The sequence below is a fragment of the Scaptodrosophila lebanonensis genome, unplaced genomic scaffold (assembly GCF_003285725.1).
Source record: "Scaptodrosophila lebanonensis strain 11010-0011.00,11010-0021.00 unplaced genomic scaffold, SlebRS2 tig00000024-arrow-pilon, whole genome shotgun sequence".
Taxonomy (NCBI): Eukaryota; Metazoa; Arthropoda; class Insecta; order Diptera; family Drosophilidae; genus Scaptodrosophila; species Scaptodrosophila lebanonensis.
Window position 1 is genome coordinate 1,693,653 of NW_022060538.1, and position 16,682 is coordinate 1,710,334.

Here is a 16,682-nt window from a genome sequence, read left to right on the forward strand (position 1 = left end):
ACCTGCCAATAAAAACGTTTGACATATCCATATATAGTATACCTACTTAATACAAATACTAATCGATTCGTTTATTATGTTTACTACACTCGCACACACGCACATACACTGAAGATACAACTACCAAATGCGATATAATTTGTTATCGAATGAGTTTTTGAAAGTACTTTCTGCAGAGTAGTGTTGTCGTAAAAGTACAAAAGTGCTTAAGACCTTTGTGGGGCAGACATTAGCTGCAAAAAACCACCAATCACTTACATTCTCAACTAAATTTTGTCTACTTAAAAGTTCTTAAAATGAAACCCACAGCTTCATAGCTTCAATAACTCTTCGTCTTCCCACAAAATTCCCTAACATGTTTCCACACTTCTGAATGTTGTGTATCTAACAACTTACATACGCAATTATTTTATTACATCACTTCGACTACTTACGTTTATGCCAGCAAACTCACGTTATTTCCGATTTAATACTCATGTTTTTTACCAGCCTTTATTTATAGAATTTAATAATTATTCTAGCAATGTACATTTATTCATAAATTCCTTGCAAAACGTGCATTTCTTATCGTATTACTCAAGGATTTGCCTTTAAGAATGGGCTTAAGTTTTTCAGCTGCTGAACTAAAAGTCTGGCAACGCTATGCCAAATAAAGTCAAGTACAGAATGAAGTCAGCTATAATCGCAGTCAACTTTCAATATAAATGAGGAAATCATTTCTCGATTTCATAGCATGGCATAAATGTAGTTTCAATCTTTTTCTGTAGGTTTAACTTTCCCTACCATCGCTAAAAAAAAAAAAATGAAGTAATATTTAATGAAAACAAATTCCCAATTTTATTTTCACAACCACATAACAACAATTGTTTATCGCGAAATCTTAGCTTCGGCCAAGAAGCTCCGAAGATTACATGCCCTTGCAATACATCCCCTTCTAACAGAATTACTATATCAGAAAAGAAGTGTCCTCTTTTATGTCCGAGTAGTCAAAAACGGCCAATAAAAGAAAGAACAAAAGATCTTTAGATTCAACCGACATGGTCGGAATCGCGATACCTAACGGCTTTGACAAGATCTAAGCGGCATATAGCAGAAGAACTTCTGTGAAGACTAAAAAAGTAAGCATTTAACAGGAATTCTTTCAGGACTTGGCTCCTCTTAACGTCCATCATAGACTGAAAGAGCACAAACTAGAAGGAAGTAGAGGAATAATCTGTACGATCGACTGATTATAGAATAACTCAATGACACTAGTTAGTAGAACATACATTGGAGAAAATACAATACATGAGGAAGGATTATTTATTTTGAAGTGAAACACTTTTGAATTGCAAGAGAATTTAACAATGTAAAAAAATAGTGGTTTATACACGCTTTTTTCTGCCTATATTGCGCTGATTGTAGAGTTTTTTTTGCCAATGCGCACTACTCCTTATTCTATTTATTTGTGATTAGTGAATCGCCTCAGAAATACGAGTATCTTTTTCATTATTTCTGACCCTCACACGCTTCCATAACACTATCCATCACACACACACACACAATCACACACCTCATTACAAACTGTGCTGCTTTTGCAAAAATTTGAAGAAAAAAGAAAGCAAAAAACCAAAACCTAAATCTGTTTCTAGCTGGATCTGCGCTCAAGACATACATGGAGGGTAACTAAGCGTAGTGCGTCCCCGAGCTCGTCGCATAGCGAGGACACTCGTCCGCCAACCAAAAAACGCAAGTCTAAACACAGCTCCTCAGGCCACAAGAAAAAATCACACAAGTCCAAGAAACAAGCACGCAAATCTAAATCGTCTCGATCTAAAAAGCGATCGAAAAGGAGCTCCAGTTAAAGAAAAAATGATTCAAGCAAGCAAAATTGAAACACAACTAAACACAGGGACCACACAAAAGACAAAAACTACTCGTTGCAAAATCTAGTTTCCAGTTTCAAAGAAGTATATGATGAATAATATATCATCATCTATATATATATTTGTTTTTGGTACATTTTCGTCAATTGTTGTTCACACGCACACACTAAAGTGTCAATGTTTTGTTTCGCAACGAACAAAAGAATTTTGGCTTTTTAACACACACACACATACACACACCCACCCACCACACATGCACAATTCTCCATAATTCAGATCAGATCAGATCAGTTCAAAAAACCGTTCAGGAATCCAAACACAAATTATAACTGTTTCGCAAATTACCGAAATGGAAGACGAACCCCAAACCAAACCCCGAAATTCTCAAGAACCAAGTACAGCGCCCCACCACCACACAAATCCAAGGCTCACTGAACATACCAAACATGCCGATCCAAAATCGCTCGCTGTTGTTACCAACGCTCTACGCATCCTATTCTAGTTTCTACTCTATAACCGTACTCCCAGTACTACTCCTAGTTACATGTTTCGTGTTGTTAGGCGATAATGTCATGTACAATGTTTTATCTATTCATTCGCGCATACGTCAGACGTTTCTCTTTTCGAAATTTGTGTATCCACGCACTTTTCCACATGTAAACGTTTCACACACACACACACACACGCACACCCTCCCAAACCACACCCACACACACTTTGTTGTAATGTGTAATAGTCTATTACAACGACGCCCCCAGGTCCCTGATGTTATGCTGAAACTTTACTTTTGATGTGTAATAATTATAATAATAAAATTATATATTTAAAAAGAAAGAATTCACAGCTTCGTGTGTGTTTCTCTGAAGCTAAACAAATCTGAACAGCAAGACGAACAACTTGTTAGATTAATCAGGTCTGTTCCATGCACCGGCCATTGCATTCTTCTTATAAGAGCTGTTTCCGTTTCCTATTTCGATAACTTAATGGCTATAGATATGCAATGGAGATCAAATTACTATAAAAACTCAAAAACTTGGCCCAACATTACATACGAGTATTAGAGCTGTGTCGGCTTACTGCGAATGAAATTCCATAGCTCTGTATGTGAGACTTCTTCGACTCAAATCTGAGAATTGTTTTCGCACAAAACATTCCATTTGATACTTTTTGTTCCATTTTGCGATTCCATTCTAAAACATTTGTAGAAGAAAAGTATTGCACTTTGATTTTTAGATCTATTGGGGAGACATTTTGACTTATCCGTTACCATCTTACAATTTTTGCACAAAACATACATATTTTTAACAAAATTTAAATACATTTTTTTAAAGCTTATTTGGGGAAATTATTAGAGATTTGGATGCATTGTCTTTAGCTGCCTTTTTTTATTCATTTATAGAAATAGGTCTTTTTAAACTACGTAGCAAGTGACCCCCAGGAAGTATGCTCCTCATAATTTGGACTATGCACATTTCTTGCTTAACGAAAGGTGCTCGTGATTTCAATTCACTATTTTATTGTGCAATTTGATTATAGTTTGTAATATAAATTAGAAAACACTGAATATGGTGCGGTGATGAAAACAGTTCCTGTCGGAGTTATGGAAAGTATTTTTTCAATTTGGTTTATCCTTGTCGTGTCCCTGAATAGCCGAGAGTGAAATGAGACACGTGAAAACAAAAATGGAAACAGACCTGATATGCAGAATTTGTTGAAAATTCTTTAGTCCCCGAGAAGGTTTCATATTATACGATCAAATAAAATCAATTACCGAACATAACCGAAATATAAAAACGAATGTTGACAAAAATCGAAGTATCCAAAAGTTTCAACCAATAGCCCAACAGCCCAGCAAAACGCAGCACTACATTTGAATTTGAAACGAAAAACCAACCAAAAATAATATCAGCAATTTCTCTGCCAATCCAATATTTGTATTAACAATATTTTTAACTCTCTTTTTCTTCTTTTTCTCTTTGACAAAAATGCTCAAACACCATAAACACACACACACACCCAAACAAACACACGCTAAAATCCAATCATCCAAACAACCCAACAACCAACCATCCAACCCGAAAACATCGAAATTACAACCGCAGTAGTCGGTAAACGTAAGTTCGATGGAGGTCACCAAAATCCGGCAGATGTTAAGCGACGTTACCCGAGCGGTTTAATAGGAAATGGCGGCAGTTGGGGCAGTTTACCGCTACCACAGCAACCGTTAGGCACAAATGGCGAACAGTGGTATATGGATACGTTCTCGACATGGAGTTAAGATAACAATCACGGCAACAACAACAACAATAAGCATCAAAACAACACTTGGAAGTAACCAACCAACCAACCAAACAACAACAACAATTTCCACACAGCCTGTGCGTCATAGCAGCGCAAATTAAACTAAAACTTCAAAAGCAATAAATTCTATATATAGTATACCTATACCTACCTATATATAAATCCAAATTCTAAAGGTACACAGAGTTAGCAAATGAATTAAATCTGAAAACGCGTACATATTCGGAAATATTTTATTACATTTCCTTCCGTTGAAGCGCATTCTTTGTTTAACGTTTTAACGCTATGAACGCCCAACAACAACAGCAACAACAAGAAAGAGTCAAGTATATATATATATAAAATAACGAATATATGTAATCACTATATAGGCTTGCAGCAGAATTTTAAACCTTTCTCCCTCAGTTACAAAACAAACAAACAAAAAAGAATACAAAATTACTAAACGTATGAATAGAAAGAAAAACATCAATTAGCATATTTTCCACAACTTTTAAAAGCAGAGCCACAAATTAGAGAAGAGAGAGCCTAAAACATTTTTTTAAAACTATAAAAATAGAGTGTTTTTAACTTGCTATCGAAACAATAACGAGCACATTTATATAAAACAAATCATATATATATATATATATATATATATATATATATATATATTAACTAATTACTAGAGAGACGTAAAGAAACAAAATTGATTTTAATATTTAAGCAGCCTGTGTAGCACACTTTTTATACATTAATGACGAAACTAACTAAATTCGATTCAAGTGTAGCGTCTACTTATATGCGAGAGGAAAAGTTTTACATTTTATATAGATATCGAGGCAAACAAATCCAACTTCAAATTTGAATTCAAAGCACTCACACAACAACAACAAATTGCAACCTAAAAACACATGAAATCCGAGGCAAATGAATTCCCTTTCGATTGTAAATAGTAAGAGTTAAAAACTGCTGAAGCTGTAAGCAAAGGTCTATACTATATAGTATAGTATATATGAACCCATAATACAAGCGACAAAGTAAAGCTCCAATGAATTGATAAATTAATTAGTAGGAATTACTAAAAATTAAAACAAAATAAATAAAACAACAATTTAAATTCAAAAGCAAAGCTTAATGAAGAAACATTGACTGAAATTACAAAAACAAAACAAACAAAAAATTAAATTGAATATTACAAAAAAAAAAAAAAAAAATTATAAACTATGTATTGGAACGATTAATTAACGCACGCAGCATTATTATATAATGTCTAGCGGCGGCTCGGCAAGACTTTCTGCATAAATTGAGAACTATTTTTAAACATAAGTTTAGTAACAACAACAACAAAAACAAAGTATAAATCTAGGGCTAAGCAAAACTTGCACACACAACAAACAAACAAACAAACATATATGCGTTTATATATGTAAATACTACTATATACAATGCAGCCACAATTGAAGAGCAGAATCGGTCGACAAAATTCAGAGAACTCTTTCCCAAAAATCTTCTTCAATTGGCAAGTGCTGCCCTAAAAGCAACGAATTAGAAAGACACACACAAACACATCACAAGCAGTAAGGTAACAATTGAAAAACGAAACAAAAAATAAATTTAAAGTATATATGCTAAATTTTACAAATAAAAACCAACTAATGATAATAATAATAATAATAGAAATAATAGAGACCCGCAAAAGTAAATAATAATCAGCGAATGCCTACTTTTTAAAAACTACCTATACACTCTAATAACATGTTTGAAGCCTAATTAGCCAAGGCCGTAGCAGCAAAAGTTTATAACAATTATTTAAAACAAACGTTCTTTTTTGTAAATCAAATGCAAGCCAAGATGTTTACTTTCCAGTGCTTATATGAGAACCATTTTACTTTATCAACTAACTACTATACAATATAGTCATTATAAAACTTAACTCCATGCCTATATACTCAACAACAGCAGCAAAAACAACAACAGTAACTATAATAATAATAATAACTACTTGCCTAGCTATATTTTTTTTCTTTAGTTTTCGTTTGAAAAGCAATTTTTATTCATTAGACATTTCTGACTCTTCTCTCCACTCGTTTCTTTCTTTCTTTTTTTTGCTAGATCTCAAGTAAAGCAAAATATTATATAATAATAATAATACATGTATAAATCATAAATTAGTATTTTAATCAAACAAGCAAACAAAACTTCCAAATTTCAACTCAAATAATAACACAACTTAAAAAACTGTTTAGCGAGACTGTTGAGACAACAGAGAGAGATACGTATTTGTAAACACTGTTCACAATGAAGCGCCTAAATACACACTACACATTTTTTATCATTTACACACTCACACAGACACAGCCAACAACAATTATTGCCTAATGTTAAGAACAAACAGAAAGAGTTGCGCAAAATTTGCCACACCCAGCTAGAACTTTATAATAATAATAATAATAATATCAGCAGTAACAATAAATGAGACATACATATGCGTATAGGCAACAAATTCTAAATGACCATAGTTAAGCTTAAATTTAGTAAAACTTCACACACACACACACCTAAATATTAAACAAATAGTAAGAACAAAAAGTAAACTGTCGCTGATTAATTGTATTTAGTCAGCCGCATCGAGAAATGTGCGCCATTTTCTAAACAATTGAATAACAAACAAAAAATACCTAAATATTTTAAACACCTTTACTAAGTTTCGTTACGCATCTGAATGATGTACATTATTGATTGATTTAATGATGATGATTGATGATGATGATTGAGAGCATTTTATTAACATTTAATTTGCCTTCTAAAAAAGTTTTATATTTTTAAATTTTGTTTCTTACACACAAACACACACACAAACATACACTTATTAACCAACACAAACTTTTTTATAATTAATAATTAAATTGTGTTTAAATTTTTGGCAACGCCGCGCCATTTTCTGTTCAAAATTGTATGCCTCAAGAAATTTCCGCGTTTGGTGACTTTGTCCTTTGAGTAAGCGAAAGCAACAACAACAGCAACAACAATTCAAATTGCAAATATATACATATATAATTAATTTTAACGTTCTGTTTAATTTGATTGTACTGATTTTATATTGTTTTAAATTTGTAATTTTATTCCTAAGTTTTAATTGTTAATGTGTTTTTTTAATTTGTAAACTAAAAGCAAATCGGCAACTCAACTTGTTACACAATCCGTTAAAGTTTTCGGCAACAAAACAAACAAACTAACTAACATTTAAAACATAATCATTATTTGTTTATACATTCGGTACCACAAAAATTGTCCCCCTTTCCCCACCCCGCCCCCTCCTCTTCCGTGTTAAATATTGTAATTTGTAATTTTGTTTAATTTTTCGGGAAAGCAAAAACGTTTGGCAAAATTAGTTTTTAATTTGCATATTTAGTTTTGTTTGTGCGCTTAAGTTTTCAATATTATGTTATATAAATAAATATATATATATATATATATATATGAATATTAATTTTTAGCAAAATATTTTTACGTCTAAACTTAAAACTAATGTTAAACAACAAACAAACAAACCGAATTACTTACCCAACCAACCGATTGGCTCTAAATACAAAAGAAATAAGCGCCTACAAAATTATTTACCGGCTCATAAAACTAAATACTGTCTGAAGAATTTAAAACAACAAGCAAACAAATTTCAAAAATTCAATTCAATATACAAAATTTAAGCAACAAACCGCGTGGAAACTGAGAATGAAGCAAAAAATATGGAAATATTACATGAATTGTGATGATGCAAAGGCAAGATTTAATCATAATTAATAAATCTATATATACATATATATATCTTTCTCTATAAATATATATATATGCATATATATTGTATATGTAGGCGTGTATAATCTAACTTTACTTTTAAACAGACTGCGTACGTATTAAAAACAATTAAAGTTAATGTGTAAAATGTTTTAAGTTTTTGAAAAATTGGCAAATAAAGAAAACAATAAAAATTAATAAATCAAAAACAGAAAACGTTTTGAGAAATTATGAACCACACACCACCAACACCACCACCACCACTATTACTGGTGTGTGCCTCTCTGTGCATCAAAATTCGAAACTATTCCAAATTATTGTTAATATTCTCAAGCTTTTCAGCTACACTTTCGGCCCAAATCTAATATATCCTCCTTTCGAGTGCACACCAATTGGCTAAAGCGCGCAGCTGTTTATAAAGCAAAGCTTCGCAGGACCAAACAAGGACACGAGTCGGGTTAGTACTGTTCTGCCAAGGTCGACAATATTTGTAATAACGATGAATGTTTCCATGCCAAGACTACTTAAAAAAATACACGATAAATTAAAAAATAAACTTTAGATTGTTTGCTTGGGCCGCCATCGAAGGTCTGTAGGTCTATATAGTAGATCTGTTCTGTTTTGTATTTCTAGTACAATCGAACATGCACTCACACCCCTTAAATTTAATTTGCAAATACATAATAATCATAATAACTACAGCGATGCCACATTTCATTTTTGTATCAATCTTTTTTTATACCATTTATATACATATATTCACGTAATATATACGTTTTATGTACACTTAGCGTTTGTGTGTGTTGCCCTCCTTTCAAATTTGACTTATACCTATATTATTAGTTGTAAATGTTTTTATTAATCTTTAAAACGAATCTAACAAATCGCATCAACACAATTAGCATACATGCCATGCAAATGAGGAGAATTAATAAACCGTGAACGTAACGTCGCCAATTATAAAAGAACACAAAACAAATATTACATGAAGAAGCTGAAGGATAGGAGAAGCAGAAAAAGAAAACAAAAAGAGAATAAAGCAAAACTTTTATGTCTTACGATTATTGTTAACGAAGAAAATAAAAGTGAGAAGCATATTGTACTAAAATATTTGATATACAAACATTTGTTATTATTTGTAATACGAAAATTAAATAAAATTGCATCCAGATAATAAATAAAAAATAAATCAATTAACAGTGCCTAGCTATTCGGGACCAGGGCTACCAACATTTGGAATCGAAAAACTCTCTACTGACGTATAATAAATAGATCGCGAATATTGCCTGAAAAAAACTACTGGGGATTCTACGTTGTTGTGTGCCAACTTTGGTTATTCTAGCTTTTATAGTTTCTGAGATCCTTGCGTTCATCCAGACGGACGGACAGACGGACGGACATGTCTAGATCGATTTCTCTCGTCGTGCTGATTCAGAATATATATACTTTATGAGGTCGGAGATGCTTCCTTCTGCATGTTACATACTTTGCACAAACCTAATATACCCTTTTTACCCTACGGGTACAGGGTATAAAAATGGCTCAGTAATAAACGATTTCCCAATAGCCATTTAGAGGAGTTGAACGTTTCTCACTATAAACAGACTAACGCAGCTATTGAAATCCGCTGGATAAATGAAGAGCATTTTTCCCATTTTCAGAGGGCTACCAATATTTTAGGCCCAACTCATTGTTGGCAAGACGGGCAAGGCTAAGTATAAAACTTAGTAGGCTTGTCCATTCAATCTATCTGAAATTTTCATAGAAATTTTCACTTCTCATCCTAAAGTCTTGCAGATTTTACAGTCTCTTCTCACAAAAATGTCAAAGTTTTTATTTACTGACAAGGTTGTTACCCAGAACCTATGGCGCATAAGGAAGACCATGGCCCAGATGGTACACGATCGCGGCTACCTTGTCAGTTCGAATGAGAAAGACCAAACGCTAGAAGAGTTTTCTGCCGAGTTCGGCAGATATCCAGTCTCCGAGAAAAAACCCCTTCGTAGCGACCTAACAATGATGGTGGCCCACATTGACGATCCCAAGGACGTGATACTCGTCTACTTCTCTGATGATATTAAGGTCGGCATCAAGACCATTCGGGACTGTGTGACGCGCATGAACACCGCAGACATCTTTCATGCCATTCTGATCATACGCTCTCGCATGACCCCCACCGCCAGGATGTCGCTGCAGGAGCTGCCGCGCTATCGCATGGAGTACTTCACAGAGCGAGAACTCATGTACAATATCACAGAGCACGAAATGGTACCGAAGCACATTGCCCTCACCGAAGCCGAAAAATCGGAGCTCTTAGCGCACTACAAGGTGAAGATGAGTCAACTGATGCGTATCACCACCACCGACGTGGTGGCTCGTTACTATGGTCTGAAGAAAGGCCAGGTTGTCAAGATAATCCGCAGTTCGGAAACAGCGGGTCGTTATATTTCGTATCGCGCAGTGGTGTAGAAGCTCCAACCGAAGAAAATATAAATCCTTCAAAGAAATTTCGTTCGATTACTTGGCACAGTCCAAATAAAAGAGTTCTGCCCCATCAGCGAAAGATTTTATTTTTAGAATATGACAATTGTGGCTTCATAACGAGATGCGAATTCTAATTTTGTTGATAAAGAACACGACAAGATACGACATGATGTAGTCCTGTATTTAATTATTCATTAATCGTAACATGTAAGTATAACATTTTTACGGACTAAGATACGTCCTTGATTAATTTAAAGCCGTTCATGAACACAATGAACAGCGAAACAGAATGGTTAATATGTGATAAATTGCAATATATTAAAAGCATTTGCTGCGTGACGATGATTTGCTTCGAGTGTTGCGCGTGTTGGAGGAACTTGCAGCCGAAGTCATTTCTTCGCCGAGCACAGTCTCATCAACGCTCGCATCATCTTCGGGTATTTCCTCATCACTATTCGCTTCTGTGGTTGTGTTGGCATAGGAAACCATAGGCATAACAATTGCGTCGCCATGCAGATCCTTATTAATCAAATTTCCCATGGCGAAAACAGAGTGGCATTTGTTGGCAGCCAGTAGAGCTTTCACTTGAAAAACTAAGGCTTCTACCGTTTCACGTAGGGCGGGAATGTAGCTGATGACAGTCGTGTTCTTAATATATTTTGAATGGCAACAGAGCTGGTGCAAAAATCTGGTAATTGTCTGCAAATTGCGTAAAAATGAGCCAATGCGCTCCGCATTCTCACGCAAGGTGCTCTCAAGCACCGAGAGGCCGCGCTTCAGCAACAGTTTGAGGAACAGCTGCGCGTGTCGCAAAAACAGAACAAAGTTCCGGGGCTGCTCCACCGTCTGCACAATATCCAACAGACCGTTTAACAAGAAAACGTTCGATTCCCAAAGCTTAAAGCGATCCTCACCACTTGTCACGTTCAATTGTGCGCTCAACGAACTTGTTAGAGTCTCACACAGACCACGAAATAGCAGCGGAAAGTTTGCTCTATAAGTTAAAGAACAATAAGCTTATTGAAGGCTTAGTAGCTTAAGAATGTGGATTACTTTTTAAAATTAGGGAACGAATTGAGAGCCTTGTCTTTTGTATTCAGTAGCTGGCACTCATCCAGCAGGTCCCGCAATATATGCTTTTGACGTATGTACGATGAGTTCTTAAAGAAACCCTTGACCAGCTCATCCAGGTAGATGTTACACTGCGCTCCTTTCTCAGGGCTTGCAGAATAGTGATACCACTTGCGACGCAACATCTTGCCACAAATTTCTCCTGTAATAACAAAATCTCATATAGGTAAGCACATATGTGTTTAATGTGATCAGAGACTTACGTATTTCCTCAGTTTGGCGTTCAATGTGCTCGAAGCCGTCTTCGCCACTGAAGCAAAGTTTACGGAGACTGCGCAACAGCTTGTCGAACTGTACGGCTGCGTTCAGAGTGAGCACAGAGGGCTCATATTTTAGGAAATAATTGAAAACCTTGGCTACAGCATCGATAACTGGCTTCTTCTTGATCCGTTCACGCTTCTCGGGGGGAAAGAATGACACCACACCAACTAAAAAAGATAAACAACATTAAAGAATCATTCAGATCATTGTCAAGTTGTTTAAACGCAAACCGAATAAGTTTACGAAGTTTACTTTTTCCACATTTTCCACACATTTCAACACTTACTCATCAACTGCATGGCAAGTGATTTATCGCTCCAACCGCTCCATGAGAAAAACAATGCAAACACCTGTATGGTGAGACCAAAGCACACCTTCACATAGTTGAAGTGTTCGGTAAATAGATCCAAATTGCTGTGCAGTTGATTCACCTTCTCCAGCTGCTCATTGATGAGCTTAGCGAGAGACTCGAAGTTGTTAACTACATTGTGCAGCAGATGCGAAATGTCGCTCATGAAGTGCATGGGTTTCAAAGAAGAGACGTTCGTATCCTGTTTGTCATTGACGACGGCATCAAGCTTTTCAACCAAATCGGTTAGAATAAAACGAAGCTCCGGCAGTCCCAAATGCGTGCCAACTTCCTCTGCCTCCAGCGGATGGTGCAGACTAAGCGGCTCATCCAATATCATTGTAATGTTCTCGCTCAACTGTCTATATCTCTCCAACGGTCCATACAACTGCTCGAAGTCGACTTTGACTTTTTTCGACTTGCATGCCGCGAGTCTAACAGTCACATCACCCAATCTGGTTTGATTGCCAAGCTCATTAGGGACCAACGTATCCATGGGCTCATCAATGGGTTTGCACTTTCCTCGTTTGCCTGACGGCTTACCTCGCGGCTTACGCAATGCCGTTAGCTGAGCCGACGCTCCAGTTGTCCGAAACTCGCTGGGTGGCGGTGCAAAATCCACAGGTGCATGTGATAGTAACACTTTAATCATCTGCTCTGTCTTTATCAAATCGTGCAAACGCACCAAAACTCGTTGGCGAGTACTAGTGTGCCTTTGTGTCGCAAATCTACAGATCGTGACACGCATCCAGTTGACTGTTTGGAAATATATATATAATAACTGCTTCTGCTGTGCCGCATCGTAATTGTCGAAGATGGCCAAATAGTTGCTACTATCAAAGAACGAGGGCAGTACTAAGGCGCAGCCAAGCAGCGCATTGATAGCCTCCAGGCTATTCTCGTGCCGTTCCATATGCAGCATACCCATAAAATTAAAGAGTGGGGCGAGCACCAAAATAGAGCTAATGGCGCTGTGAAAAAAAGAGAAGTACCTAAGCCAATTATTTCATCGATGAGAGTGGGGCGACCGAAATAATTACCTGCTATCTGGCGCAAAAATCAACTCGGCTATGTTAATGCCAATTTTGAGCACTTCAGACTCAGTATCTGCACATGATTCGTCCAACTGGTTTATGCATTTCAAATAGTCCAGTTTAATGCCACTGAAATGTAAAAGGTTCAAGTATAACAACAAAAATTACAGTTTTTCAACATTTTCGAATTTCGTTTTCCTTTTCCACTTTTTCAAACAATAGATAGCCTATCTTTTAAGACCGTGTTCATATCATATCTGCAAAAAGTCTGTTCATTCAGTCCAACAGTGTTAAAGTCTTTAAGACTAAAGAGGCTTTGGTTAAGTAATTCTGTGAGAAGCGCGGAGGAAGGCCACATTTCTAATTCAATTGTTAACTCCCGTTATACGACTGAAGTGGTTCAGCAAACACGTTGGTGTGGGAATGGATGGAAATTTTAAAATAAAGAAGCCATCCAACAGAGTAGCTAAAGCAAATAATACAACAATTTATAAATAGGATTGTGTAGATGGGGAGATTGAAGAACTCCAAATTTAAAACCAAAATCACCTTAAATTGTACCATCACTTACTTGATGCTGTCGGCTTGATGTTCGGTTATAAAATTTTGTTGAAAATAATGAGTCATCAGTTCACATAGCCATGAGATAAATAATTTGTCCAATTGGTACCCATTCTCCGCGTCGAGGCGCGTATTGAAAACGCTTTCCATTTCATCGTAAAACAACGCCAAAGATTCGGCACTGTGTGTGATGGATGATTGTGTAAAGACTGCACAAGAAAGCCATTATACCTTTGAATAGAAATTATGCTTTGGATGCACTTACGCAATAAATTAGCTGCCTGCTTTCCTCGTCCCTCGGGCAAACCACTTATGCTATCAATGGTTGTATGCAGATCTTCATCTGGCGCACAAACAGGATTGACGCGTGCAATTGCATCGATAAGCTGCACGCATCCGATAATGCCCTGTTTCTTGACAAACTCTGAGCTATTGATCAGCTGCTTCTTCACCAGCATATCAACTTGCTCCTGCAATGCTGAACACTCCTCACTAAGGTCTGCGGGATGCGCCACACGACATACCAGTTCCATCACCATGCGCGTCTGCGACAGTGTCAACTCGCCTAAGCGTTCCAGTAGAGGTAGAAGCATTGTGGCCCAGTTCTGCATATCCTTGGCGTACTTGCGTTGCAAATCACAAAGCAAGCTGAGTGCCATGGTCATCGAGTTTTGCACAGACTTGTCACAAGCTAACTCCAACAGCTTCCTAATAATGTTCTTTTGTATCGAGCCGCAAATTTTGAAGAGTATGCTGCATGGTAGAATTTAAGTTGATTATGTTGAGACTGATTAGGCAATAAAAAGGTATTAAAGCACCTGTACGACGATTTGGCGAACTCAGCCACAGCTGGATTTTTCTCACGCATAAAATCATGTAATATATTCATCAATGTGCCTATAAGCAGCTCCAGCATGTACGAATAGTGAGTTTTGGCGTCCGACAATATGTTCACAGTTATGTGCTCCAGCTTTATGTGCCTGCGCAGCTGACAATGGCAAACAAGGACTTTTAGCATGTCGGCATTGTTATTAAATTGATTTATAATACTTACTATATTCTCAATGAAAAACTCATTGTCCTCCTTAACGTGTATGAGTAGGAGTAGCATGATCAGGTCAAAGGATCTACAAGATAAAAGCCAAACGAAAAGAACGTTAAAGACGTGTTTAGACTTAAAGAATCCACGCACTTAAGGCTGTTGGAGGGCAAGGAAGCAATGGTTTTCTGCCACATCTGATAGAATCGCTTGGACCGAATAAGTCCAACTTGAAGGTTGTTAAAGAGCTCCAATTGCAACGGCTTGTCGTTGCCAATGTTGGTACTTGAATTCGATGCGTCTGTTTTTTGGAGTGAGTTGAAGATTTCACGCAGCACACCGACAATCTAACAATCAAGAAAATGTCTTCTATTTTAATCTGCAAAGACGTAGTAATTATGAACATACCTCACGCAAAATTTCATCGCCATCCTGTTTTAAGCTATTCAGCAACAGTCGCACGAGATGGGGCAACGTCTAGAAATTATAATAAAGTCATTTTTAATCTGCAAATGATAGCTGAGATGCTAACATACTGCATTTGGGCAATGACCTTCCTTGACAAAGGCCAAAATACGTGTGCGCAGCTTATCCTGAGTTCTGGCGTTTAGTGACAAGTCCCCGAAGGCCTGCACCGTGGCTACCTGGAAGAGCTGCTTGCTGTTGGCGTACTTTGAACTGTAAGCACACGCATGTTAGCAATTGAAAAATTACATCTCGAATCAGCTATGTACATTAAAAGATCCACAAACTCATCGTGCTTGCTCCCATCCAAGAGAAACTCCGCACACCCTATAATGTGCAACATGGACGAATGTGTAGCGTGGTTGGAAATGGACTTGATGCGCTCGTAAATTTCTTCACTGTGCGAAAAAGTGACGAAGCGCAGCTGTGCCAACATTAGAGGCAGCATGGGAAAACTTTCCTGCGGTAGCTGTTCACGCTCCGAGCAAGCCACCTCCTCGATCTTGTCCAGCAGCACTGCCAAACAAGGCTCGCGCAAAAAGTCAATAATAAGAAAGTTGACGAACATGCTGCTTTGCGATTGATAAACCAGATCTTCGCCCGAAGAATCGATAGTGCAGCCAGTAAGCAGTTTTTGCGCCAACTTCGATGTAGACGACAGAGCAGTACTGAGGCCAGTCTTGAACATGTAAACGTTCTCGGGATAGTTATGGGCGCGTACGAGGTTGTCGCGCAGCTTCGCGACAATGGCTATGTGGTCGCAGGGCAACACGAACGTATCGCCTTCATCCAATTGTACACCCGCCTTCACAAGCTCCAACTCAAAGTAGCTGTTTGCTTGGCGGGAACAATTGACACGCGAAGAGGATTGGGTGCGTCCCAGGGTGGCGGCCAGCACCATGCTGCGTTGCGACAAGAACCGCTGAGTCTGCTCCTGTGATTCGGGTATGTTTTCCTCACTGCCCGCCGGCTCGATCGTTGCTTCTGTTGTGGTATTATTGACATTGTTGCTGGCATTCACAGCCGACAAGACCGGACGCTAGTATAAAAGATTCGACCTATTTTCAATTCGTTAATAGGTAATTTGTGGACTATTTACCAGCAAATTGATTGAAGTATCTTCATCAATTGTCCTTAGTTGCCGTTTCTTATTGAAACGTCTGTAGTTCATCTTTTTCTTCAATTTCACCGGCTACTGCAATTCAAAATGCAGCTGACTTGAAAAAAGGCGCTGACGCTGGCCGGCTGGTGCGTTTTCAGTATTGTCCAACACTGACACTAACTGGGCTGGTCACACTCTACATTTTGCCATTCCCATACAATGTTGAGTTCAAATTCTCAAATAACGGTATTTATTCGTTTAACATTATTGTTATAAATGGTTTCGTATTGCGATCGTAATTAAAATGTTGCTT

At 37.2% G+C, this 16,682-nt stretch overlaps 3 protein-coding genes across 8 annotated transcripts in view; 2 read left to right on the forward strand and 1 right to left on the reverse strand.

Annotated features, from left to right (window-relative positions):
* The window catches only part of LOC115622030 (heterogeneous nuclear ribonucleoprotein Q), a 69,224-nt gene extending 64,453 nt beyond the window's left edge, over positions 1-4,771 (forward strand). For 3 of the 5 annotated variants that reach the window (XM_030515889.1, XM_030515891.1, XM_030515892.1), the window contains one exon: positions 3,968-4,771. In XM_030515889.1, the coding sequence (XP_030371749.1) occupies positions 3,968-4,143 (176 nt within the window). In that variant the 3' untranslated portion in view covers positions 4,144-4,771. Of the gene's footprint in view, positions 1-1,631; positions 2,703-3,967 lie in introns of those variants that run through there. The other 2 variants (XM_030515893.1, XM_030515890.1) reach the window with 2 other exon arrangements.
* Positions 4,772-9,764: 4,993 nt separating this feature from the next.
* LOC115621905 (DNA-directed RNA polymerases I, II, and III subunit RPABC1-like) lies at positions 9,765-10,500 on the forward strand. Its single transcript, XM_030515735.1, has one exon. It carries the CDS (start codon positions 9,765-9,767, stop codon positions 10,410-10,412), a length of 648 nt encoding a protein of 215 aa, XP_030371595.1. The 3' UTR covers positions 10,413-10,500.
* Positions 10,501-10,587: 87 nt separating this feature from the next.
* On the reverse strand, positions 10,588-16,445 carry LOC115620706 (Fanconi anemia group D2 protein). 2 transcript variants are annotated; one of them, XM_030514080.1, is made up of 14 exons: positions 16,367-16,445; positions 15,537-16,306; positions 15,339-15,480; positions 15,211-15,279; positions 14,956-15,149; positions 14,818-14,890; positions 14,582-14,751; positions 14,029-14,516; positions 13,774-13,972; positions 13,209-13,331; positions 12,106-13,139; positions 11,762-11,986; positions 11,481-11,700; positions 10,588-11,421 (listed from the first exon to the last, which is right to left on the reverse strand). In XM_030514080.1, exons 1-14 carry the CDS (start codon positions 16,436-16,438, stop codon positions 10,746-10,748), a joined length of 4,455 nt encoding a protein of 1,484 aa, XP_030369940.1. In that variant the 5' UTR covers positions 16,439-16,445; the 3' UTR covers positions 10,588-10,745. The 2 variants fall into 2 exon arrangements, with proteins under 2 accessions (XP_030369940.1, XP_030369939.1); XM_030514079.1 differs by having other exon boundaries at positions 12,106-13,160.
* Positions 16,446-16,682: the final 237 nt, after the last annotated feature.